At 36.2% G+C, this 26,958-nt stretch overlaps 1 protein-coding gene across 2 annotated transcripts in view; it reads right to left on the bottom strand.

The window, feature by feature from the left end:
• Positions 1–26,958, bottom strand: part of IQUB (IQ motif and ubiquitin domain containing) — a 68,926-nt gene that overhangs the window by 16,503 nt on the left and 25,465 nt on the right. For both annotated transcript variants that reach the window (XM_057550541.1, XM_007177226.2), the window contains exons 8-10: positions 18,552–18,727; positions 10,336–10,506; positions 7,787–7,963 (exon numbers count right to left, since the gene is read on the bottom strand). In XM_057550541.1, coding sequence (XP_057406524.1) covers positions 7,787–7,963; positions 10,336–10,506; positions 18,552–18,727 — 524 coding nt within the window. The remainder of the gene's footprint in view (positions 1–7,786; positions 7,964–10,335; positions 10,507–18,551; positions 18,728–26,958) is intronic.

The raw sequence follows: 26,958 nt of genomic DNA, 5'->3' as shown, positions 1-26,958 counted from the left end.
TTTTTTATGTTGAGGTATGTTCCCTGTATACCCACTTTGTTGAGAGTTTTTATCACAAATGAATGTTGAAGTTTGTCAAAGCTTTTTCCGCATCTATTGAGTTGATCTTATAATTTTCATTCTTCAATTTGTTAATGTGGTGTATCACACTGATTTGCAGCATTGAACCATTCTTGCATCCCAGAGATAAATCCCACTTGATCATGGTGTATGATCCTTCCAGTGTGTTACTGAATTTGGTTTGTTAACATTTTGTTGAGGACTTTTGCATCTATGTTCATCAGTGATATTGGCATGTAATTTTCTGTGATGTCTTTGTCTGGTTTCAGTATCAGGGTGATGCTGGCCTCATAGAATGAGTTTGGAAGTATTCCTTCCTCTTCAGTTTTTTGGAGTAGTTTGAGAAGGACAGATGTTAACTCTTCTTTAAATGTTTGGCAGAATTTCCTGTGAAGCAGTCTAGTCCTGAACTTTTATTTGTTGGGAGTTTTTGATTACTGATTCAATTTCATTACTGGTAATTGGTCTGTTCATATTTTCTATTTCTTCCAGGTTCAGTCTTGGGAGATTGTATGTTTCTAGGAATTTATCCATTTCTTCTAGGTTGTCCACTTTATTGGTGTGTAATTGTTCATAAGAATCTCTTATGATCCTTTAATTTCTGTGGTGTTGGTTGTAACTTCTCTTTCATTTCTGATTTTATTGATTTGGCCCCTCGTTTTTCCTTGATGAGTCTGGCAAAAAGTTTATCAATTTTGTTTATCTTTTCAAAGAACCAGTTCTTAGTTTCATTGATATTAGTCTCTATTTATTTCTGCTCTGATCTGTATTATTTCTTTCCTTCTACTAACTTTAGGTTTTGTTTGTTCTTCTTTTTCTAGTTCCTTTAGGTGTAATGTTAGGTTGTTTATTTTGAGATTTTTCTTATTTCCTGAGGTAGGCTTGTATCACTATCAGCTTCCCTCTTAGAACTGCTTCTGCTGAATCCCATTGATTTTGGGTCATTGTCTTTCCATTTTTATTGTCTCTACGTATTTTTTTTATTTCCTCTTTGATTTATTCAGTGACCCATGTTTAGCAGCATATTATTTAACCTCCAAATGTTTGTGCTTTTCGTAGTTTTTTTTTTCTTGCAGTTGATTTCTAGTCTCATAGCACTGTGGTTGGAAAAGATGCTTGATATGGTTTCAATCTTCTTAAATTTATTGAGACTTGTTTTGTGGCCTAGCATGAAATCTATCCTGGAGAATGTTCCATGAGCACTTCAAAAGAATGTGTGTTCTGGGCTTCCCTGGTGGCGCAGTGGTTGAGAATCTGCCTGCCAATGCAGGGGACACGGGTTCGAGCCCTGGTCTGGGAAGATCCCACATGCCGCGGAGCAACTAGGCCCGTGAGCCACAATTACTGAGCCTGCGCGTCTGGAGCTTGTGCTCCGCAACAAGAGAGGCCGCGATAGTGAGAGGCCCGCGCACCGCGATGAAGAGTGGCCCCCACTTGCCGCAATTAGAGAAAGCCCTCGCACAGAAATGAAGACCCAACACAGCCATAAATAAATAAATAAATAAATAAATAAATTAAATTAAATTAAAAAAAAAATTAAAAAAAAAAAAAGAATGTGTGTTCTGCTGCTTTTGGATGGAATGTTTTATATATATATATATATTCATTAAGCCATTTGGTCTAACGTGTCATTTAAGGCCAGTGTTTCCTTATTGATTTTCTGTCTGGATGATCTGTCCATTGATGGAAGTGGTATGTTAAAATCCTCTACTATTATTGTGTTATTGTCAATTTCTCCCTTTACGTTTATTGATATTTGTTTTATGTACTTAGGTAATCCTATGTTGGGTGCATATATATTTACAATTGTTATATTCTTATTGGACTGATTGCTTTATAACTATGTAATGTCCTTTGTCTCTTACAACAGTCTTTGTTTTAAAGTCTATTTTTTTAATAAATAAATAAATTTATTTATTTATTTATTTATTTATTTATTTATTTATTTTTGGCTGAGTTGGGTCTTTGTTGCTGTGCACGACCTTTCTCTAGTTGCGGCGAGCAGGGGCTACTCTTTGTTGCTGTGCACAGCCTTTCTCTAGTTGCAGCGAGCAGGGGCTACTCTTTGTTGCAGTGTGCAGGCTTCTCATTGCGGTGGCTTCTTTTGTTTCAGAGCACAGGCTCTAGGCGTGCGGGCTTCAGCATTTGTGGCTCGTGGGCTCTAGAGCGCAGGCTCAGTAGTTGTGGCATACGGGCTTAGTTGCTCTGCAGAATGTGGGATCTTCCTGGACCAGGGCTCGAACCTGTGTCCCCTGCACTGGCAGGCAGATTCTTAACAACTGTGCCACCAGGGAAGCCCTTAAAGTCTATTTTTGTCTGATTTAAATATTGCTACCCCAGCTTTCTTTTTGCTTTCATTTGCCTGGAATACCCTCTTCCATCCCTTCACTCTCAGTCTGTCTGCTTCTTTAAATCTGAAGTAAGTTTCTTGTAAGCAGCATATACACGGGTCTTGGGGTTTTTTTTTTTTATCCATTCAGCCATTCCATGTCTTTTAATTGAAGCATTTAGTCCATTTACATTTAAAGAAATTATTGATAGGCATGTACTTATAACCATTTTGTCCACTGTTTTCCGGTTGTTGTGTAGTCTTTTATTGTTGTTTTTGTTGTTCCTTTCTTTTTTTGCTCTCTTCCCTTATGATTTGATGACTACCTTTAGTGTTATGTTTGGATTGTTTTCTCTTTTGTGTGTGTATCTATTATAGGTATTTGTTTTGTGGTTACCATGAGGTTCATATATAACAACACATATATTTTACGCTGATGATCTCTTAAGTTCAAACACATTCTAATAACCCTGCATTTTTACTTCACTACCCACCACTGCCATGTTTAATATTTTTGACATCATATTTTACATCTTTTTGTTCTGTATATCCCTTAACTACTTATTAGGATATAAGTGGATATAGATGATTTTACTACTTTTGTCTTTTAACCTTCCTACTAGCTTTATAAGTGGTTGATCTCCTATCTTTACAGTATGTTTCCCTTTACCAATGAGATCTTTCCTTTTATAGTTTTCATATTTCTAGTTGTGGTCTTTTCTCTTCTGCTCAAAGAAGTCCCTTTAACATTTCTTGTAAAGGTGGTTTAGTGATGCTGAATTCTTTTAGCTTTTGCTTGTCTATAAACCTCTGTCTCTCTTTCAAATCTGAACAATAGCCTTGCCAAGTTGAATATTCTTGGTGGTAGGTTTTTCCCCATCATCACTTCAAATATATTGTGCCAATCCCTTCTGGCTTGCAAAGTTTCTGCTGAAAAGTCAGCTGATAGTATTATGAGAGTTTCCTGGTATACTACTAGTTGATTTTCTCCTGCTGCTTTTAAGATTCTTTGTTTGTCTTTAATTTTTTCCATTTAAAGTATAATGTGTCTTAATGTGAACATCTTCGGGTTCATCTTGTTTTGAGGCTCTCTGTGCTTCCTGAACCTGGATGTCAGTTTCCTTTCCCAGGTTAGGGAAGCTTTAAGCTATTATTACTTCAAATAAGTTCTCTGCCTCCTTCTCTCTCTCATCACCTTTTGGAACCCCTATAATGTGGATGTTAGTATGCTTGATGTTGTCCCAGAGGTCTCTTAAACTATCCTCATTTTTTTTAATTCCTTTTTTTCTTTTTTTTTCCTTTGAGCTTGGGTGATTTTTCACTACTCTGTCTTCCAGTTTGCTGATCATTTACTCTGTATCACCTAATCTACTGTTGATTCTTCCTAGTGTATTTTTTATTTCAGTTATTGTATTCTTAAGCTCTGTTTGGTTCATCTTTATATTTCCTAACTCTTTGTTAAACTTCTCACTGTGTTCATCCATTCTTCCTCTGAGTTCATTGAGCATCTCTATGATCATTACCTTGAACTGTTTATTGGGTAGATTTCTTATCTTCACTTATTTAGTTTTTTCTGAGGTTTTGTCTTGTGCCTTCGTTTGGAACATATTCCTCCGTCTCCTCATTTTGCCTAATTCTCTGTATTTATTTCTATGTATTAGGTAGTTCAGTTATGTTTCCCAATCTTGGAAACATGGACTTACATAGGAGATGTCCTGTGGAGCCAAGCAGCACATTCCCCTCTGGTCACCAGAGCTATATACTCTAAAAGTGGCCCCTGTGTGGGCTGCGTGGGCTCTTCTGTGTGGCAGGGCCAACTACTGTGGTCATGCTGTTAGGCAGGGCTGGCCTCTGGCCCTGTTGGCTGCCAGGCCCTGCCTCGTGTGGTGGCTGCCAGCCCACTGGTTGGCTGGTAAGCCCCTGGTGCTAATAGACTAGAGGGAGGACTCCAAAATGGCGCTTGACAGCATCAGTGTCTTCTGTGGTAGAATGAGCTTCCAAAATGGCTGCCTCTAATGTCTATGTCACCAGAGGGAGTCCCAGCTGCCTCCTGCATCGCCAGGAGGCTCTCCAAGATCAGCAAGTGGGTCTGACTCAGGTTCCTCTCAAATTGCTGCCTCTGCGCTGGGACTCAGAGCATGTGAGATTTTGTGCATGCCCTTTAAGAGCAGAATCTCTGTTTTCTACAGCCCTCTAGCTTTCCCATATGCAAGCTCTACTTGCCTTCAAAGCCAGATGTTCTGGGGGCTCGTCTTCCTGGTGCAGAACCCCTGGGCTGGGGAGCCCAATGGTGGGTTCGGACCCTTCACTCCTTGGAAAGAACCTCTGCAATTGTGATTATCCTCCCACTTTATGGGTCACCTACCCAGGGGTGTGGGTCTTGACTCTACCACATCTCTATCCCTCCTACCCTTCTCCTTGAGGTTCCTTCTTTACATCTTTAGTTGTGGGAAATCCTTTCTGATCATCTTTAGGTTGTTCTCATAGATAGTTGTTCTGTAAATAGTTGTAATTTTGCAGGGAGGAAGTGAGCTCAGGCCTTCCTACTCTGCCATCTTGGCCACATCTCTTCATGAAATGTATTTCTTAAATAATAAGACTTGAAAGTCAAAATTACTCCTTAATCCACAGGCTGCAGAATGAATGCTATGTTAGCAGGCATGAAAACAAAATTAATCTCATTGTACATCTCCATCTGAGCTCCTTCATGACCAGGTTCATTGTCAATAAGCAGTAATATTTTGAATGGAATCTTCTTTTTCTGAGCAGTAGGTCTCAACAGTGGGCTTAAAATATTAACTAAACCATTGTAGGAAAGAGATGTGCTGTCATACAAACTCTGTTGTTGCATTTATAGAGCACAGGCAGAGTAGCTTGGACATAATTCTTAAGGACCCTAGAATTTTCAGAATAGTGAATGAGCACTGGCTTCAACTTAAAGTCACCAGCTGCATTAGCCCCTAACATGAGAGTCAGCCTGTTCTTTGAAGCTTTGAAGCCAGGAATTCACTTCTTCTCTATAGCTAGGAAAGTCCTAGATAGCATCTTCTTGCAAGATAAGGCCACTTCATCTATACTGAAAATCTGCTGCATAGTGTAGCCACCTTCATTATTTTAGCTAGAACTTCTGGATACCTTGCTGCTTCTGCATTAGCACTTTCTATTTCACCTTGCACTTTTATGTTATGGAGATAGCTTCTTTCCCTAAACCTCATGAACCAACCTCTGCTGGATTGAAACTTTTCTTCTGCAGCTTTCTTACCTCTCTCAACCTTCACAAAAATAAAGAGAGTTAGGGCCTTGCTCTGGAAGAGGCTTTGGCTTATGGAAATGTTATGGCTGGTTTGATCTTCTATCTAGACCACTCAAACTCTCTCCATATCCGCAATAGGGCTGTTTCACTTTCTTAACACTCATGTGTTCACTGAAGTAGCACTTTTAATTTCCTTCAAGAACTTTTCCTTTGCATTTACAAGTTGACTAACTATTTAGTGCAAGAGGCTTAACTTTTGGCCTATCTCAGCTTTCCACAAGCCTTCTTCACTAAGTTTAATCATTTCCAGCTTCCGATTTAAAGGGAGAGGTGTGCAACTCTTCCTTTCACTTGAACTCTTAGAGGCTGTTGTAGGGTTATTAATTGGCCTAATTTCAATAATGTTGTGTCTCAGGGGATAGGGAAACCCGAGGAGAGGGAGAGAGTTGGAAGTACCACCAGTTGGTGGAGCAGTCAGGACACACACACATCAAATAAGTCCGCTGTTTTATGTGAGTGAGGTCCATGGTGCCCCAAAACAATTACAATAGTAACATCAAAGATCAGTGACCACAGATCACCGTAACAAATATAACAATAATGAAAAAGCCTGAAACATTCTGAGAATTACCAAAATGTGACACAGAGACACAAAGTGAGCAAATACTGTTGGAAAAATTGTGCCAACAGACTTGCTCAATGCAGGGTTGTCACACCCTCAATTTGTAAAAAAAAAGAAAAAAAAGAAAAAAGAAAAAACACACATACACAGTATCTGCAAAGCTCAGTAAAGTGAAGTGCAATAAGACATGGTATACTTGTACATAGCATATCATTCCATTTATGTGACACTCTAGGTTAGGTATAACTATAGAAATAAAATTCTGATCAGTGTTTGCCAAGGGTTAGGTAGCCAGGGGAAGGGCTGACTACAAAGTAGCAGCACGAGGGAATTTGGGGGAGGTGATAAGACTATTTTTTATCTTGATTGTGCTGTTGGCTGTTGATTACATGACTCTGAATTTGTCAAAACTCACCAAAAAGATTGAATTTTACCAAAGGTAAATTTAAAAAGTGAATAAAATGATACAATGTTATATGAATGTATAGAATATTAAATTCTATTATACTACTGCAAGCATATAAAAACTGAGTAAGTCTATAGAAGACTAAAAGGTAGCTTGGAAAAATGAAACACCGACATGAATAAGAAATAATTCAATGGTCAACTCTTCTCTTGAACTTTTGTTATATTTTGAAATTATCTTGCAATACAGTTAAGTTTCAAAACTTCATTAAAAAAAAAGAATATAAGAAACAAACAATTTTAATTTTTCTAAAAATTTTGACTAAATATTGAGATTTTGTTTATGTTAAAAAAGCAAAATACATGTTTAGTCAGCTTCTTAAATAGATTATTAGTCTAAACATAATCACTGAAACAAAACGCTGTTTCAAATTCTTTAGTAAATCCCCCCAAAACTTTACTAAAGGTGTTTTAAATAGTTTTGCAAAGTGAGAAGGCAATAAGGCACTTATCTTGGCTTTAGAGAGAAAAATCCCCAAAGAAGCCTAAACATGTTAGAGTTGGAAAAGGTAGTTTAATTCAAATACGTGTTACATTTGAAGTTCTTGCAGGATATCTATGTGTATCTGTTCAGTAATAATTATAACTCCGTCATAAGTATTATAAAGGAACACAAACAGGTGCATGTAGAATCTCAGATATGAAGAGTTTAACTCTCTCTGAGGCCTAATGAAGGAGGGTACATGTGAATTGAGTCTTAGAAAATGAAGAGGAGTTGGCTGGGTAAAGTAGGGGACAGCATTCCAAGTAGAAGCAACAGTACATGGAAAAGCATGATGGCGTGAGAGATCATGATGTGTTCCACACACTGTAATATTCAACTGGATATTTAATCCAGAGAGTAGGAGAGAATTCAAGCTTGGAAATAAAAACAGAAAAATTTAAATGATTCATTTATCAACATAAAAAATATCATTCAAAGGAGATTTCACCAATAAGATGGTCTTCCACATGGACCCCTAGTAAAGTATTAAAGCAAAATCTGCATATACTTCAACTTACTATAGCACATCTTAGAATTTTGATAAAGGAATACAGGGAAGAAAAGGTAGAGTACCTTAAGGTGTCTTGCAACTTCTGGATTAAACAGAGGTGTTTTGATGTAATGAAAAAAGAGTGTTGCAATCCTTTTTCTGAGCCCTTCAAGGTTCTCATGTTTGACTCCTCTCATCGTAAGGTCAACCTCCCTGTCAATCAATTCTAGAATTTCCTGAGTCAGTTTACATTCATGTTCCTGTGTAAAACACAACCATATTCAGTATAGAATTTTAAAAATCACTAATTAGTTTTTAAAATTATCACCCAAACAAACTGAAAACTAGATTCCAAAAGTAACGAAACATTGCTGACATAAGTATAAATTGGTGCCACTAATTTAGAAAAAATTTTGACATTATCTAGTAGAACTTAAGATATGCATAATCTACAACCCAGCAATTCTACTTTAAGTGCTTTAAAAAATGTGTACAGAGTCATCGTTCACACCAGCTCAAAATTAGAAACAACTAAATATCCATAAATAAATTGATTACATAAATAATGATGGCTTATTCATACAGTAGAGTATTATCTGATATATGGACATGAATTAACTAGAGCTATATACAGTAACAAGTTTAAATCTTACAAATTAATGTTGAGCAAATGAAGCAAGGCACAAAATAATACATACAGTCTCATTCCATTTAAATAAAATCCAAAAATAAACAACACTAGACCGTATTATTTAGAGATGTATACAGAGGTGGTAACTATGAAGAAAAATCAAGGAAATGACTACCATGAAAGTCTGTATGGTAATTACTTTTAGAAGACGAGAGGGTGAATTGCAAATATGAAGAAAAGGGGGCACGTTGGCAATGTCCTGTTTTGGGGCCAGAGGGCAGTAACAAGATTGGTGGTTTTATATTTGCTAAACTACACACGTATATTTTATACATTTTTTTCTGCATGTTTATATAATTCACAATAATCTTTAACAAAGTAATAGAAACGATGGTGATTGAATAAGAAAGCCCAAGTAAGAGTGAAGTGATTAAAGTAGAAGGATTTAGAAGTAATAAAATAGAAGTAAGCTGCTCCGACTGCCCAAGAGGGACTACAAAAACCATAGTTTGAATGAAGGAGTCAGAGGGTAATGTCAGTAACTGTAAAATAATGCTCTTCTCTTCTTTTTAATATGTACTTGGTATGGCTAATACAAGAGTCTGCATCAGTGGTCTTTGACCCTGAGGGCACATTAGAATGACCTGGGGAAGATTTTAAAAGATTTTAACAGTGCCCTCACACTTGAGAATCTGATTTAACTGCTCTGAAATGGGGCCTAGATATCACTCCTATTCATTTATTCTCATACTCTCTCTCCTTTTCTCTGTGTATCTCTTTCTCTCTTTCAAGCTCTCCAGATGATTCTAACATACACCCAGGTTCAAAATTCACTGGTCTATATTAGCAACTGTCATCAAAATAATACTTATTATTTATTGAGGGCTCCCTATTTGTAAGCATTGAGACACATAAATTATATATTTTATTTATATTCTATATACATACGTATGCATAAATATATACACACATATATATGTGTATCTTCAAGGCAACTAATTTTACAGATGATGAAACTGATTTTCAGAAATATTAAATAACTAATCTAAGGTTGTGCAACCACAACAAACACAGCCAGAAATCGAGTTATGCTTAAAAGCCTTAATCCTCCATCAAATATTGTTAAATAAATGTATATGTGGATATATTAGGTTAAACATATTAAGACATGCACAACTTACCTTTTATGAGTCCATCCTTTGGCTTTTTTAATTAACCAGCTAATGGTCCTAATTATGTCAGGTAAGAATATTTCTACTGTACTCCCTTACCTGTACTCTCTTTTTTGCCAATTTGGTCTTTCTATTGCCCTCTACAGATACCATGCTTATTTCCCACCTCTGGTCCTATGGCTTCTCCCTCTCTTCCTATCTCTAGCTTCAAAGGCATAGTCACTTGACAAACACCTCTGAAAAGGCTGTCCAGAAAAAAGGCAGTCAATGCCTAATTGAGTCCATGCCTCTGCTTTCAAGGTGGGCAGAAATGTGAGAGACCTATGGGGACTTACCTTCCAACAAGAACCATTTACTCAACTACTTAAAGTGCCTTAAATCAATAACTGATGAGGAAAAGGAGATAAAAATACTTATACTAATGCTGCTTTAAAATTGCTAAAAGATAAAATTTTCATTAAAAAGTGTCAAAATATATAGACAATAATTGCTGTTTTATTGAACTGAATTGATTACTAATCTCATGCTATATATATCTGCGTTCATTGCAAAGTTAAGGATACATTTACATTTAGAATATTCATTGTGTTATATTTACTTTTGTATGTGACATAATATATAGTTTGAGAACTTGCAGATAAATGTTAAGGCATAAACCATATCCTCCAATTATACCCAAACAATATAGTTGTTGACAAAATAAAATTCATATATATAGACATTTATTATCTTTATAATTACTTAATACAAACCATCTTGTTTATTTTAGTATTCAATTTTTTTATTGATAGTGGTAGTGATACCCAAAAACTAAGAGAAAGTAACGTACCTTCACAGTATGTTTAAGTGTTAAGAGCACATCTAGTCTCTCATCTTGAGAGATATTTTTCAGCATAATGCAGTTATAGATGTTTTGCAGCTCTCTGGCTCTGATGGTGAATTGTGTATCCATCTCAATTATTTTTCCATCAAATGTTCTCCATATCTTTGGAGCTGAACACTTAAAAATAATATGTTTATAATTATCAGTTAATTAAAGGTTCAAAAATAATTTTGTTCCTTCTACTATAAGTTAACCTTATTATTATGTGCTTTATGGAATAAAACTATCACTAAAACTTAAGAAAATTATTTGAAGAATTTGTAGACCATGGGAAAGTAAAACAATTTAGGAAAAAAAATATGAGAGAGCTTTACTCTGCAGAAGTACAAACACTTCCTCAGGATTCAGAATTTGCTACTAATTTGTACTAACTAGTATGATGGTTAGCTTGATGGATTTATGAAATAACCCCTGGGGAAAAAAGCATGCTATTTAGAATGCTAAAAAAATTATCTACTTGGTTCAATTATACTGAGTTGTATGAATGTGTCTTGATCATGCCTTGCCAATTGAGAACAACCCTTGTGGAACAATGATTACAATCCTCAAGGTGTTAGACCTACAGATATAGCAATATGAGACTCAGTTACAGTTCTGTTTCCTATAAAAATAAATCTATAACAAGTTCACAGTTCTTCACAAAGCAGATGTCCATAGGGAAACAGCTGTATTTAGCTATTTTAGCAGTGCTATGGCCCCTGCCTCCCTGACAATGGCTAAGATTCTCACTTCCTATTTCCAAATCTGGCTTGATGCCTCCCAACATAGCCTGTCTCCTGAACTGAGGGTCAAAGATGGAGCTAACTTGCCCTGAAGCTCATGTGAGGAGTCCCAGGCTAAGAATTCAGACAGGAAATGGAGTGAGTCCTCCACTGACTCAGGACCACAACAAAATATTTAAAGACTATGTTTGCCAGTGCTTTTGTTGCCTCCTACCCAAACTATTGAGACTTTAAGAGAAGATTCATTGACCTAGAAAGAGCACAGTGAAAATTCACTGACTCTTCTACTTTTAAGGTATAAAGCTGCTCATTTTCTTTCCCTGATTATAATCTATCAAAAAGGAGGCTATGTTGATCACAATTTCTAATGTCCAGATGCTGTATTTTTTGTAGCCTGATTGGTAATTGCTTTGGAGACCTGTAGTCCAATTTATGCCATACTTGCAAGCATTTAAATCTTAGATTTGATATAATTTAAAGTTTAAATAGAAGCCCATGTATCGGAATAAATCATCAGGAATGTAGAATAGCCAAATAGAGAAACCATTTAAGGCTGTATTTAGTATGACAGTAGTATGAATTTTTAGTTACAGCCTCAATTTACCTTTAATTTTTTTTTACATTTCATATTAGCTAAATTACATTGAAAACTACAAAGCTACCATTTAACAACTATATTTGATATGTTTTCAAAGTAATGGCATCATTTTCTGATCAAAGGTAAAATGAATGTTGTGCAGAGCTAGGAATCTTCATCAGAAACTTTAGATCCTCAGTTCTAGTTTTAATCTAGCAAATGAGAAGCTGCAGCCCTATAATTAGTTTCCATTTTTAAGGCATAAATCTAATATTAAATAATACAGAGTTAATTAGCAGATTGATAAAATTAATAAAATTTATTAAGGATTATAAAAGGGAAATAGCTCAATAAGAAAATATTTTATGATTTAATTATTATCACTTAGAAATTTTAAAAATATATTGTTTTAAATGGATACAGCCTTGTTTGGGGTAGGCCTCAGAGTGTTACTGAAATCTAATGTTTGCTGCAAAGCTCTTTTTAAAACCTTTAAGGAATAAGCAATCTTAGGCTAAGTTTCATATAGCAATATTCTAAAGTCTAAAGCCTTAATCTTTGCACACAGTTTTCCTCAGGGTGGCTCTATTAAATGTAATTTCCCTTCTTCCAGTAATGTGAACAATACCTTTAGCTCTTCAGGCTGATAAGTTATTTCATTTGTAATAATCCAAGTACAATAACCTTTTAATGAAATGCTTAGTTCATCTACTTTATTGTGGTTTTTTTCAGTTGTTGTATTGATTTAACTCTACCTTCCCTCCAAGATTTTAGCCCCATCTAAGATACTGTGATATAGTAATACCTTGGATTTTTTCCAAATATATTTAACATCCAAATCGTTTCTACCCTTCAATTTTTAACTTAAATCCTAACTTTTCTATAAAGATTCCTAACTACTATGGTTTGAAACCACTGAAATCACTATTATCTGTCCTGTTGTACTTGTAAAAACACACACACACACACACACAGTATGCAGTGAGGCAATGCAATTTGGATCCAAATTGTTCTATAATTATAACTCTATTTCTCCTTACAGATGATAAGAAATAAATTTCTTATGTAGTTTTATATATTTCACAGGGCCTACAGTATTCATTCATTCATTCAATAAACATTTATTGTGTTTACTATAAATTGGTCAGTGTACTAGGTAGCAAGTAGATAAATTCTAATTTCATGAACTCTTAAATCTAAGAGCATAGAAAGATTAATAAATAATTAAAATAAAAGTTGATTATGCTTGATGATACAGGTAAACAGTTAACTACAGTTTGATATGAAGCACTTAACTGGTGAAAAGAAAATAATATCTAAGATAAAACCTGAAGAATAACTAGGAGTTAGCCAGATTAAAGGGAACTGAGTGATACAATCAAAGACTCCTAGATTTGAAGTTTGAGTTCCCTAGTGTAAGCACTGAAATGACATTAAAAAAATCTGCTTGGCAAAGCTGTTTTTATATTTGGATTTATTTCTGCCAACACTGATAACCTGGTCTTCAAGTCTAAGCTTCTTTGATTGTAGGCCTTAAGGTATCTTTTTTATTCTGATGCAGGAAAATGTCAACTTTGCTTATTTCTCTTTCTATGCCTTATTTTCTTTGAATGCTGTGGCTGTAATAAGAGATGTACAACAATCATGTTCTTAAATTGCTTCAGAAAACAGGAGCATAATAAATTCCACTTAGCTGCCAACAAATGAAACAGTATAGACTCTGGAGGAGAGGAACAGAAAAACAGCAGGAAGGCACATTTTGAGGAAGGGAAGGTGGAGAGGTAACAAAAACCTTGAGAGCAGCAAGCTTCCACAAAAGAGAAGAAATGGCTGCACTGTGAGAGGCGGTCTTTTCTTTCTCCTAAATTAATACTCTAGACCCTCAGGGCACAAATTAAGAATAACACTAACCCCCCAGAGCTACTGGGTAGTGATCAACTTTTCTTTTACACAGCGAAGTGGTTTTGTCCATCCATAGAGGACACCCCTGTGGACTGTGGCGCTCAGAGAGAGGCAAGAGCTGGTTGCATTTTTCTATCTCATTACCTGTTGGCCACCTGAGTAAGGAGAAAAAAAATTAAATGACACAGCTAAAGTAGATTGCAGTTTTTTAGCTTGTGATTGTGAGAAGTGGTGTGTAAATCAAAGAGAATCAAAGAAATAAATGGCCTTGACTCTAGGGAAAACCTCTTACAGAAATTCAAATTGTCTCTTTACACAGTTTGGGTAAGCAGTACCCAAGATATATTAGAAATTGGCTGGTGATTTTTCATTCAAATTTCTTGACCTGAATTTCTTCACCTCTGTCAATTTATGAGTTTTTAACATTTGACAACCTGTGGATGTCAATGTTTGATGTGATAAAATTACAAATTATTTAACTAATGCTTCAAAAATCTTTAGATTAAACTTTTTATGGAGAATGAAGGCTTAGTATAGAATCCCTAATAACTGATTAGTTCAGTGCTTTTATTGGACTAATTTAAAATAGTAATCATTCATTACTCAGAGAAATTCTGTGTCCAGGTTAAGAACATAAAAAATAAAATATTAGTTCAATACACTATATAATACTTAGACACATTGAAGTTAAACTAAAACCAAACCATAAAATTTTATTTTCCAGAGTTATTTCCAAATTATAGGAAAGTAAATATTCTCTTTACATATCTATATGTTATGGTGCTAAATGTGGATCTTAAAATCCACATCATGGCCCTGGTTGTTAGCGTTAACATTTGAAAAAACTCTGACCTTATCTAGCCTCAGGGATTACTTATAAGCTGTTTTTTCTTAGCAATCAAAAAAACTGTAGAATAAGTTACTTCAAGTTTCATGAAGTCAACACTGACTCCTCCTGAATATTTACTGGAGACAATGCTAGGCATGGGTAGGGTGGGATAGACAAGGCATAAAACGGAATAGAACTGGTATAACTATTTACAACAAAAGACTATAAAATCTACCTTAATTGTTTTCTATGATGTTTATTATGGCATCATATACAAAAAAGGTGATTTAAATGACTGTATTAGAATAACAAAGATTTCACAATTTACTATAACAGGTTAAAAGCAGGTCAAAAGTCACCGTTGGTCAATATTTTTAAAGAATGGACTAATTAGGCTACGTAATGGACTGGGGATTGACCTCAAGTGCAGTTGTTCCATTCCGTGGTTGTGTTTGTCTTGCCCTGTATAACACTTTGGTCAAAACTGAGGTAAAATTCTCTTGTATCAACTAAAATGTCCATTTCCTCTAAGTCTTAGCCTGGGGATTGGTGAGATTAACTGGTTTATCAGCTGGGGTGACCACAGGTTCAGAACCCCAATTCTAAAACCTATGACCCACAAAAAGCCTTTCCCTTGATTTCTACAAGTTCTTGTGGCTAACTTTTCCATCCTTCCTGCCATCTTCTGATCTCGCATCTTTGTGTGCTGCCCTGAATCAGTCCTTAAGGCCCAGTCATTTCTCTTGCTCCTTTTCCTCTTATGAAAAAAAAAAATCATCTTGCACTTAATATTTCAATTATTAGTGATATAATTAATGAAGTTACAAGAAGCCACATTGTGTCCCACTGCCTTCTAACTGTGTCCTCCCTCTACTCTCTCTCCTGGCAACACTCGAAAACCTCCATTTTCCTGGGATAGAGCAATTCTTCCCATACTCAGGATCCTTTAGGGTCTCAGATTCTACCCCAAAACTTATCAAAGTATTTACCAAAAAAAAAAAAAAAAAATCTTCCTTCCTCACAGGAATTCTCATGAACAAAATCTCCCCATCTCATCTTTTTTTTGGTGAAATTTAAAGAACTTCTTAGAAAGTTATACTTCATGACAGAGAGTAATTGTCATCACCTGGCTCCAGAGGCGCTTTTATATGTTGGGACTTGATCTACCTTTGGACTCCCTATAATTCAAACCATGTTTAGGGACAATGCTAGACATGAAGCTGGAGGTTGGGGGGTGGGGTGAGGGGTGTGCAGGCATAATGAAGAATAGACATTGTATAAGTATTTACAACAAGAATTTAAAATCGCTTATAGGAAACAAAGCAGCAGGTGAAGCACAAGCAGGAAATCCTGTACAAGGTTCAGCCTTAAATAAGGAAGGTAAGTACCACCCATCTTCCCTGTCCATCGGCACCTGAGAGGCCTCCAGCTCCTTCTTGTGCCCTGGGTCCATGCTGTCCTCTTAAAGTTAACAATCAGACACATAAGGAACACAGTGCGCAGTGACGAAGCTGGATTCAACATAGAGCAACTTGCTAAAGGAATAAGTTTAGTTCAAAATATGACTCTGGAGAAGTATGAATATTATGGCTTCCATACAGTAGAACTCAGCTCTTCTAGAATGAAGATATTCAAGAATTTGAAATGATAGTATCTACATTGCATATTTTCTCATACTACCTGAAATATAAAATTACAAACCACTGGGGCTTCACTGGTGGGGCAGTGGTTAAGAATCCGCCTGCCAATGCAGGGGATACAGGTTCGAGCCCTGGTCCGGGAAGATCCCACATGCCGTGGAGCAGCTAAGCCCGTGCGCCACAACTACTGAGCCTGCGCTCTAGAGCCCGTGAGCCACAACTACTGGAGCCTGCACGTCACACTACTGAAGCCTGTGCTCCGCAACAAGAGAAGCCACTGCAATAAGAAGCCCGTGCACTGCAACGGAGAGTAGCCCCAGCTCGCCGACCGCGCGCAGCAACAAAGACCCAATGCAACCAAAAATAAATAAATAATTTTTAAAAAATTACAAACCATTATTTCTTTCCCTTATTTTTCCTCCCTACCTTCCTCCACAAGCACTTATTGATACTCTGTGATGAGCAGTGAGCTAGGATATGAGGCTATGGAGATAAAAGATAGCTCTTGCCTTAAGAAACTCAGAATCTAGGAAGGATTCAGACATGTAAACAGATATAATAAAAATTGACCACTATGTACTAAGACAAAAATGAAACAGAGTCTTATGAAGGTATATAGTACAGGCTAAAGTAGGAGGATCAGTGATCCTTTCTGGAGGAAGGGACATCTGAGCTTGTTTTGAAGGGTGACTACCTGGTTACTGAAGAAGGAAAGAAAGGATGTTCCACGTAGAGGCCACAGCAGATGCAAAAGCATTGAGAGCATGCGGTCTTTCTGTGAACGTGCAAGTAATTGAGCGTAGCTGAAACAGTATGGCTGTAGTGTGTGAGCAGAGATGATAAACAACTGTGGGATGGGTCAGGTGTGCTAAGAATCGACTATAAAAGTCCTTGTTCCCTGAGGGCAACAAGGAGGGCCAGGGGCAGAGTTGTGTTGAATGAGGTCCCTATGGCAACAATACGGATGATGGAGGAGGGAATTAAGAAGTGAGACTGGAGGTCGAAAGCCTCATTTGGGGACATAAAGTAATCCAGATGGGAAGGAAATCCAGATCCAATTAAATCAGTGTCAAGCTCACACACACAAGGCAAGACCTATCTCATGACAGCCTCTCAGAGGAGACAGGGAAGCAGGAGAGGGGAGCTGCTGCATAACATCTCAGAAGCTTCCCATCCTCTCCAGTGCCAGCAGGATCACAAGGCATTCCACCAAGACTCAGATTAGCTGTGGTCCAAGTCTTTGTTTACGTGGCGTATTTGGATACACGCAAGGTCATCAAGGTGCACGGCAGAGCCACTTCCCTGTAGGCAGTGGTAGTGAGTTTGGAAAGGAAGAAGTAAAGAACTGAGGAGATTATTAAAGTAATAGAACAGACAGGTTGGTGGCTAAGTGGGACGTCAAGAATAATGCCCGGGTTTCTGTCTGAAGCAACTTAAGTAGATGATGAAACATTCACAGAAGATACATTATGTGAGTGTTACAGAAGAGGATCAGTTTGGAGGTGAGGGGGTCAAGGAAAGGTAAGATGATATGACTCAGGGGTTGACATGTCAACCTGAGGTGTACTCTGGGGACATCCAAAGAGCAATGATAGTAGGCAATTCAGGATATGATCTGGAAGCTCCTAGGAGAGGTCTGGCCTGGAACTGCAGGGAGTTCCAGGATGCAGGCAGTAGTTAAAACCACAAGAAAAATTGAGATCAAACAGGAGAGCGTATAAGTAAGATGAGTGGGGGGCATTTATAGTATCAAAAAATATGGTTTTTAAGAACAAATGTTCTCAAATAACAAGAATCATACAACCAGAATCACTACAGGAGAATATCTTGAAGAACTCCATCCCTTTTCTTCTTGTGGCTGGATTGGCTTTTAATTGTTTGGAAAGATCAAGTTTATAAAAGGAAATTGGTCACTATGGAAACAGGCTATTCAATATCAAGCAGGCAGTTTCACCACAAAAGGGTAATTACTTTAGATTTTCCCTTAATTGTATGTTTTCATGGTTTGCAATAATCATATATCCTTTTGGTCAGAAATTTCTAGTCACTTAATGACCTGGTGAGCAAATGCAGAAATACTAGTCTACAGCTATTTCCCCCACGTTGCTTACTATGGGGCACTGCAGATCCAGACATTTTGTGACTTCAATACTCTACATTTTATCAGGGTGTGCAATTCATCTAATTTCTATAACCAGCCTAAGTCTAAATGAATAGAGTCACAAAGGTGGTGTCTCCTTTTCCTTCATAGCTCTTTTGTTAAGAACACGTTAATTTCATGTGACTTGTCAATCGTTATTCTAGGCTGCAGTGAAAATCTAAAGCTGTATAAGAAGAAAGAAAAATATATACAAAATTTAAATAAATATGTCACCAAAATACTAAACAAAATTCACACAAATTCTTACAATGTAAGTCTCTTCTTTAGCTCATTATTCTATATTTTTAAACTCAGGATACATTCATATTTAAATAATTGTTACTTCAATTACCTTATCCAAAAAAGCTTGTATCGATGCTTCCTGGTTAGCCGTATAAGCGATATATCTATGTCTCCCAATGGAAGCAATTATCTGGGTCTCTTTTTCCAGGAGTTCACACAAAGCAGCTTTCCTCTCAGCTCCAGTGAAAGACTGGTTAATGCGTGCAAGTTCTTCTTGCCTCCAGACTAGAGGAATAACATAAAAGACTCTTGAGTTTTTAAAATCCCACATCTTTACAGAGCATTTTTTACTATCACCTCCTGAGAAGTGTATTTTATTTTTATAACAATTTAAATAAAATTATACATGAATAGAATCATTCATATTATACACCTGATATATGAAAAAAATAGGATGAAATGAAAGCTGAGAGACGTAAAGCAATAAAAGTAGAGTCAAACTAACAGAAGTTGTAAGACATCAGTACAGATCATGTCAAATTATGCCTCCAAGTAAGCATGCACAAATATGGCTTGGATTTGTGGCAGCCATGAACGTGTCCTGCTCAGGTCTCCCTCCAAGAGAGTACCCGTAGCTAGGAGTACAGGTGGCTGATAGTACCAGCTACAGCACTTTGGATCTGCCGCCATATTGGAGCAGAGGCCACACTTTCCCCACTAAGCTCTCAGTCAATGAGTAAGAACCATGGGAGAATCAGGGCCCGGCCATGTCTGCCCAACAGTGGTCTCTTCTGTGGTCAATCAGAGCTGACCGTCGGGCCAGCGCAGACTTCCTCAGAACCCTACCTATTTGAAGATCTCCATCCCTCATCCTCATTCCTTCCCTCTCTCAGCTTTCACAGGTGTCAACCTACATCTCAATCTGAAGACTTCCGTTGCCTTCCCCTGCTCTCTCTGTTCCCTTTATCTTTCACTTCAAACTCCATCTTGGTGTCTGCTTCCCCCAGTACCCAAATTGACAGTTTTATGTAGAAATGTCGACTTCAATTGTTTTCTTCATTATTAGCACTTTTAGAACGATTTTCCATTTCTTTACAAAACCCTAATTATATCAGCAGATGTTATAAAGTAATTACATTTACACTTTACTCAAACCAATGAATTAAGTTAGAATAATATTTACAATATTTTAAAGTGTTGGTTACTATCAACAAAGACTGTGTTGCACATTACTATATATAAAATAGATAATCAACAAGGACCTACAGTATAGCACAGGGAACTCTACTCAGTACTCTTTAATAACCTATATGGGAAAAGAATCTGAAAAAGAATAGATATATGTATATGTATAACTAAATCACTCTGCTGTATACCTGAAACTAACACAACATTGTAAATCAACTCTACTCCAATATAAAATAAAAATTAAAAATAGAATGTGTTGCATGAAAAACATCCTAAAACCAAACCATAAAATGCCAAAGAATAGTACTTTTATAAACTCACTTTACCTAAAGATTACACCATATTCTCAAAATTAACCTAAGAAAACACAGAGTACTAGATCCTACCCCAAACTTAAATAAATCGAAATGTCTGGGCTCTGAATATATTTATTTTAACAAGTGTTCCATTCAATTCTTATACATGTTAAATTTGGGGAAGAAACCTGTTTTATATCCCATATTTCAAAAATGTCAAACTTATTTACATTAAAGGAAAAATAGTGTTGGAAAGAACCTTAGAAATTAAACAGTTCAACACCCCTCCCCTTCTAAGACAGCATCCTCTTCCCAGCAGCTTGGACAGGTTTAATTTGCTCACCCTGGTCCTGGTCCTAGCCTGTGAGGCTAAACAGTCAGTCTATTCTTTGCACCACATGGCATCGAAGACAGCTGTCATACTCTACTTAGGTTTTCTCTTTTCCAGACAAAAACACTTCCCTTTCTTAAATTGCATATTATTTGACATAATTTCATGTCCTATCCAGGCCTAGTTCCTCTTTAATATATGGCATACCAAATTTCTGACAAGATGGAGGTTTACATACAGGCTGTTAACTCCAACTCCTCTCTCCTAAGTTCTTCTAGAAATGATACAGGAAACATGAAATGGGGGAGGAGAGGGAGAGACCGGAAGCAGTACTGGAAATCAGAGAGAGGTGTGATCCATGTGGTAGAAATCTTAGGGCAATTTCCGTAAGACACAATGCAGATTCGAATGGAAGACACTCAAGGAGACACAAATGTCGTCCCCCAAACTGCTGTTGTCTCATCTCAGAAAGTGGACCCTCTAGCAGAAGGTAGTAAACCTTAACTCGGGAATCAGAACTAGAGAAAAGGGTAGGCTATGAATCCATTTGATAGTTTACCTGTTTTAAGAACGTCCTTGAAAAACTTTAAGAAGGAATAAAAAAAGAATGCTTACATTTCAAATCATTGCAGAAAAGAGTAACAATCATAAATGTTTGTGCAGAAAAAGACAAAAAAATTAGAAATAAAAAGCATAAAGCAAGATGAGAGAAGCAAAATCAGGCATAATCGTTATATTGAAAAATATGAAATGGTTCGATTTTTTTGACTGAAAATAAAATATTATGGTTTTTTAAAAATTCAATGACGTGATGTTTTTGGAAGGCACAAAGTGATGCCAAAGACTAAGGTTAAACATAAAAGGATGGTAAATATGAACAACAAAAAAGACAGATACAGCAATATTAATATATTGAAAATAGGGGGGAAAACACTCAAAATTCATCCCTTGGGGTAGAAGATAATTTTATGATGAAAGGTATGACTCTCATGAATATTTATACTGAAAATCACATCCCATCAAGCTATAAAAAGCAAAACTTCTATCAGTTATAAACACTACTGGGGTGAGTATATTTTATATTATATAAACATAAATAAAATACAAATGAGTTAATCTATGACAGTCAAGTAAAGAAGAATTAAAAACAAAAAATATCTGACACAGTATGATTAACAAATTTAAATTAATATACATCAAGCTCTGAACACCAAAGTCTGAAAATATATCTTATTTTCAAAGTTCTATGAAGCATTTATATAAATTTATATAAATTCTAGGAGTAGGAATGGAAGAAAACATAAATCCCCCAAATCAGAAATGTTGAAAACTGCATTTTTTGACACAGTACAATTCAACTACAATTAATAACAAAAGTTTAAAAAAGAAATATATTCCCATCTGCTTGGAAATGTAAGAAATACTATCAAAAATAACATTTTAATCAAATAAGAAGTAAAAGGTATGAGTGTCAACAATTTAGGAAAGAAAAAAAAAGCACTACATATCAAAATGCATAGGATGAAACAAAAATTGCAGTAAGGTCAATTTGGGGGAATTTTACATAAGTAAGCCTCAAATTTAAATCAGGCACCTGAAAAGTGTGTATTGGGGCAGGGAGCCGGGCAGAGTTATAAAAATCTGTAATGTATGTGACAGTTAATCACAAGCCTTCTCTGGAAGGTCATGTCTTCTGGGCACACCTCCCATTCTCCATGATTACTGTAAGATAACAGTATGGCTTTGATCCCCTGGGACATATATTTGAATTGTGAACCTGAACTCATTTGAGCCATATTTGTTTTCTGTTCTTCACAGAACATGGAAGCAAAACAAAAGTAGAAACAGTGACCTACTGTTCTTTATTCTGAACAAATATTCCTTAAAGTCACTCTAGTCTTTGACATTCATCACAATTCTTTTCAATGTGAACTTATTAGGTGCTTTACTACTGGAAAGCCATATTTAATTAGCCATGTAATTCTTTCCTTTTATGTAGAGATGATTTATTACTTTATTGTCAGAATGATGAAGCTTCAGAGTCTCATGAACTACACTCTGGCCATAGAATCAAGCCTATTTTTTATCTGAACTTCAAAAAACCTAGTTCCCTGATCTGGTTATTATATCAATACTTGTCAAAATCCTATCACTTCTTTGCCAATTCAAAATACTCAACTGCAATTTTTGAGCAATTATTATCTGAAAGAACTCTATAAGGTTTGATGGTACACACAAAAGTGAGAAAGACATAATGCCTTCTTGAAGGAGCAAACGTGTCTCTGACTCTCCCTAGTTGGACAGACTGTAAAATCCTTCCACTGGGACAGAATTTTTGCTTGTCATTACATTTATCTTTACCCAAAAGCCTGACATTTTTCACCATTAGTTTTAAAGACTTCCTTTGGGTAAATCAACTCTTGACATAAGATTACTTCCTCTTATCTTCTATTAGATATGATTCAATCAAGTAAAATGTACTCTTCTGTTGTTATATTCCAGGCATGATTACTCTCTCATCGTGTTGCAGGAATATTTCAGAATATATTACATTTATATATAATTTATATAATTAGAAATTATATTTTCCTTCTTCTATTAAAATTTCAAGTTTACTTTAATACAAGTCCCTGCACCAAAAGGTAAATATCTGAAGTCATAAGTGTTGTTTCTGGACCTCCTCTGTTATAACCACTGCCTTTCATGATATCTAGTTTTATAATTTTATCATATTATTTCTTCCTCCTCTCAAATTTCAATTTGAAATCATCCTGATCAGGTCAAGGACTTGTCACTTGTGTTCTTTATAAGAACCCCATTCTGTCTCTTACCAGGAATACATTATTCAGATACTGTACAGTTTGGTCTATTCAAAAAGAGGATTTGTAAATTTAAAAGCTAAATTGTGTTCAGCAAAAGGGTTGTAAATTTAAGTGCTAAATTATGTTATGAAAGTCCAGAAAATCCATGATTGATGAGCTTATCATTTAAGAGTAGTTTTACCAACCAAAAAACTTTAAAAATTTGACAATATCCATATACTAAAAGGCAGTATATGAATAAAGAGGAAGATTGCTTGCTTGTGGAAATAATAACTGAGAGTATTTACCTCATGGGATTATATGGATGTCCCCAGAAAGCAAATAAAAACCGAATGATATTAGTAAGTGTATATTACTTCCCAGTTTTACATTAGAAACCTTTGGGACCAGTAATAAATTTAGGCCACTAGGATATTTAAGCTATTCTGCCAACCTCAAAAAGCAATATACTGATCTGCTAGATTAATCCTTAAGTCCTGGGTGAATCTGGAGCTATACATATGTGTATTCAAATACATTTATATCCATATATATTCAGATTTTGTATTTTGCTTAAATTATAGTATGACTTTTAAAAAGGAAACAACCCAATGAAGCTAATTAGAAATATGAAAATAATGGACCTTAATTCCAATAAAATTCTCCATTAGATGAACAAACTCCCTGTAAATCTATAGCAAAGGATAGAACATGGCATCAGAAAAATACCATGACCCACTACTAATAAGGAATAGAAAAACACAGGAACCAGGAACAGCTATATAAAACTGATTTTATAACTGATTTCACAGTTTCCAGAACTATACAGAGAAGACATTGAGAAAAATGAGAGATTCTTCCTGCTTTCATAAAATATATGCTCCCTGGGAATGATAATAAAAGCAAACCAAAAAAATTGGAATCCTGCATTAGTTTGCTAGGGCTGTCATTGCAAAGTACCACAGACTGGGAGGCTTAAATAACAGAAATTTATTTCCTCACAGTTCTGAAGGATGGAAGTTCAAGATCAAGGTGATGGCAGGATTAGTTTCTCCTGAGGGCCTCTCTCCTGGGCTTGTAAAGGGCCACCTTCCTCCACTGTCTTCACATGACCTTCTCTCTGTGCATGTCTGTGTCCTAATCTCCTCTTCTTATAAGGATACCAGTCATACTGGACTAGGGTCCCATATGACCTCACTTTTTCTTCATTAATTCTTTAAAGGCCCTATCTCCAAATACAGTCACATTCTGAGGTACTGGACGTTAGAACTTCAACATTTGAATTTGGAGGGAACATAATTCAGCCCATAACAGATGTCAATAACCTCCAATATTTTTAAAGAAAAAGATATGAAAGCAACCGGTTCCTTCCAAAGAATACATTTATCTTATAACCTTAACTTACATTCTTGAACAAATTACCTAATTTCCAGGGTCTGAAGTTCAACTATAAAATGAAAGGATAGTACTAAAATATAAAGTCCATACACATTCTAAAATTTCTGAGATCTGATAAACTTGCTATTTCCAAACAAGAAACAGCAGAACATACAATATTTTGTCTGTCACTGGCAGTTTATACACATCTGCTTTTTAAAATTCTTATCACAGACTGGAAGCCTGAATGGAAAAAAAACCAAGAAAGATTCAGACTGAAAGCCCAGGGCCAGATCTGTCAAAGGACTGGGGCCAGGGAGTCTCCAGAAGCTAGGAGTCAAGGGACCTTGAGATCAAGAGGTAATAATTAGAGAAGAGTCAGAAAACACCATTTCCACAAGTTAAAACAAGACAAAGGGTAGAAGGTTCAATTCAACAAAGATTTATTAGACATAATGAACAAGGTCCTATCTGGTGCCCTAGGTACAGACATGGACAGTTAAGAGAATGGTATGCACAGAGAATAATGGGGCAAGGAAAAGAGGTGCTAATCCATGCTGCTAAGAGAGGTTTCCTAAAGATAATGACTCCTATACCGAGTCTGAGATAAGAGTGACCAGTCAGATCAAGGAAAGAAGTTGCCCTCAACATATTGCTATAAGAAAAAAAAAAGAAGAGGAAGAAGACATAAAAATCAAACACTGGGGCTTCCCTGGTGGCGCAGTGGTTGAGAATCTGCCTGCCAATACAGGGGACACGGGTTCGAGCCCTGGTCTGGGAAGATCCCACATGCTGTGGAGCAACTGGGCCCGTGAGCCACAATTACTGAGCCTGCGCGTCTGGAGCCTGTGCTCCACAACAAGAGAGGCTGCAATAGTGAGAGGCCCGCGCACCGCAATGAAGAGTGGCCCCCGCTTGCCACAACTAGAGAAAGCCCTTGCACAGAAACAAAGACCCAACACAGCCATAAATAAAATTTAAAAAAAAAACAAAAAAAACACACTGTTGCCCAGAGATAGTCTTGTCTTTGATACAGCATATTATCTTATATAGTTAAATTCATTTTCCTAAACTGATATCATTTTGCTTTTATTACTGAGGAACAGGTTACCTGGAGGAAAAGTTAAACTTTTGTTATTAGGAGTTGTAATTCAAACTATGCAATTGTCACTATAAGCCACAAGAGGGCAACAGTTTCAAACACTGGAGTAAAGAATGTGGAACGAAAACTATAGTAAATAGAAGAGCTATGTAAATTACTGAGCTTGTGAACCAGAATTTTAACTACAACAGAACAGAACTTTAAATTATTCTTAGAGTTCTAATTTAGAATTTTAGGCCTGGAAGAAAACTAAGAGATGTCTCTTTTATGTAAGAAATTTCATTTTCATTTTCTTCCATTTATCAAAGAGATAGATGTATTACTATTGCTTGTTAGACCTAGTGTTTCATCTTCAGTAAATAGCATATTATCATATAGCTATTTAAACAGACCTGATATCTGACACCTAAAATTGTATTCGATTAGAGAGGAAAGGATGTCCTGAGTAACAGAGCACGTAGTAACATCCACAAATAAATAGTATATAGAGAAACAACGTTATAGTAAGAAAATTTACTTAAAGTTAATATTATGAATAATCATAGAGAAGTCAAAGACTATTATTTCTTTGGATAAAAAGACCGTATTCAACTAAAAAAAAAACTGAGGCTACTTTTAATTTTTTTAATTCTTCTATGTCATCACAAGAGCCCAACTTCACTTTCCGGTATCTAAGGTAACAAATAACTCTTCTGTTCTGGTTACTTCCACTTTAGAGGTACTCTTGGGAAAGCAGAAGCTAGAGACAGTGGCATGGCTACATCCTTGGGTTTCCCTTCGTTCATTCACTTATTCATTCTACCAGTATTTGTTGGGCATGTGAGCTAAACACAGAAAAAGAGATCATCCAAAAAATAAATGAGTCATTCATTTACGGAGCTTGCAGTCCAGTAGTGAAATTAATGTTAAAAAAAAGAAACGTATTGTGGTGTTATAAATGAAAAGTTTGGTGTGCAGTGAGAACCATAAGATGATAATAGGATGTCCAAGTTGCACTGTCAGTCACAAAAGCCTGTGAGTAGGTGATATTTAAGCTGAGATTAGAGGGTGGGTATTGGGGGAAAGCTTCAAGAAGAACCGTGTATATACTGCCCAAAGTAGGGAGTGATTGGCTTGCTCAAGTAACGGAAGTTTTTAACTGTCAATGACTAGCACACATCCTATGGAAGAAATAAGCCATAAAATCAAATGTGTAGAGAATATATATACATATACATATATATATATATTTATAATCATTAGTAGAGGGGAATAAAAAAGTATCTCCTGAAAAGAGCAGAATCAGAGACAGAATGCTGGACTGAGGGGTTCAAAACAGTTCAACTCTGAGTTCACAAATTCCCAAGACCATCAGAGAAACAGACTGGACAATACTTTCTCTTTTTATCTCATAGGGATGAGGAGCAAATGAGATAACATAC

The sequence above is a fragment of the Balaenoptera acutorostrata genome, chromosome 7, assembly GCF_949987535.1.
Source record: "Balaenoptera acutorostrata chromosome 7, mBalAcu1.1, whole genome shotgun sequence".
Lineage (NCBI taxonomy): Eukaryota > Metazoa > Chordata > Mammalia > Artiodactyla > Balaenopteridae > Balaenoptera > Balaenoptera acutorostrata.
Note: the sequence above shows the minus strand (reverse complement) of the source record. Positions and strands in the feature narration are given on the sequence as shown.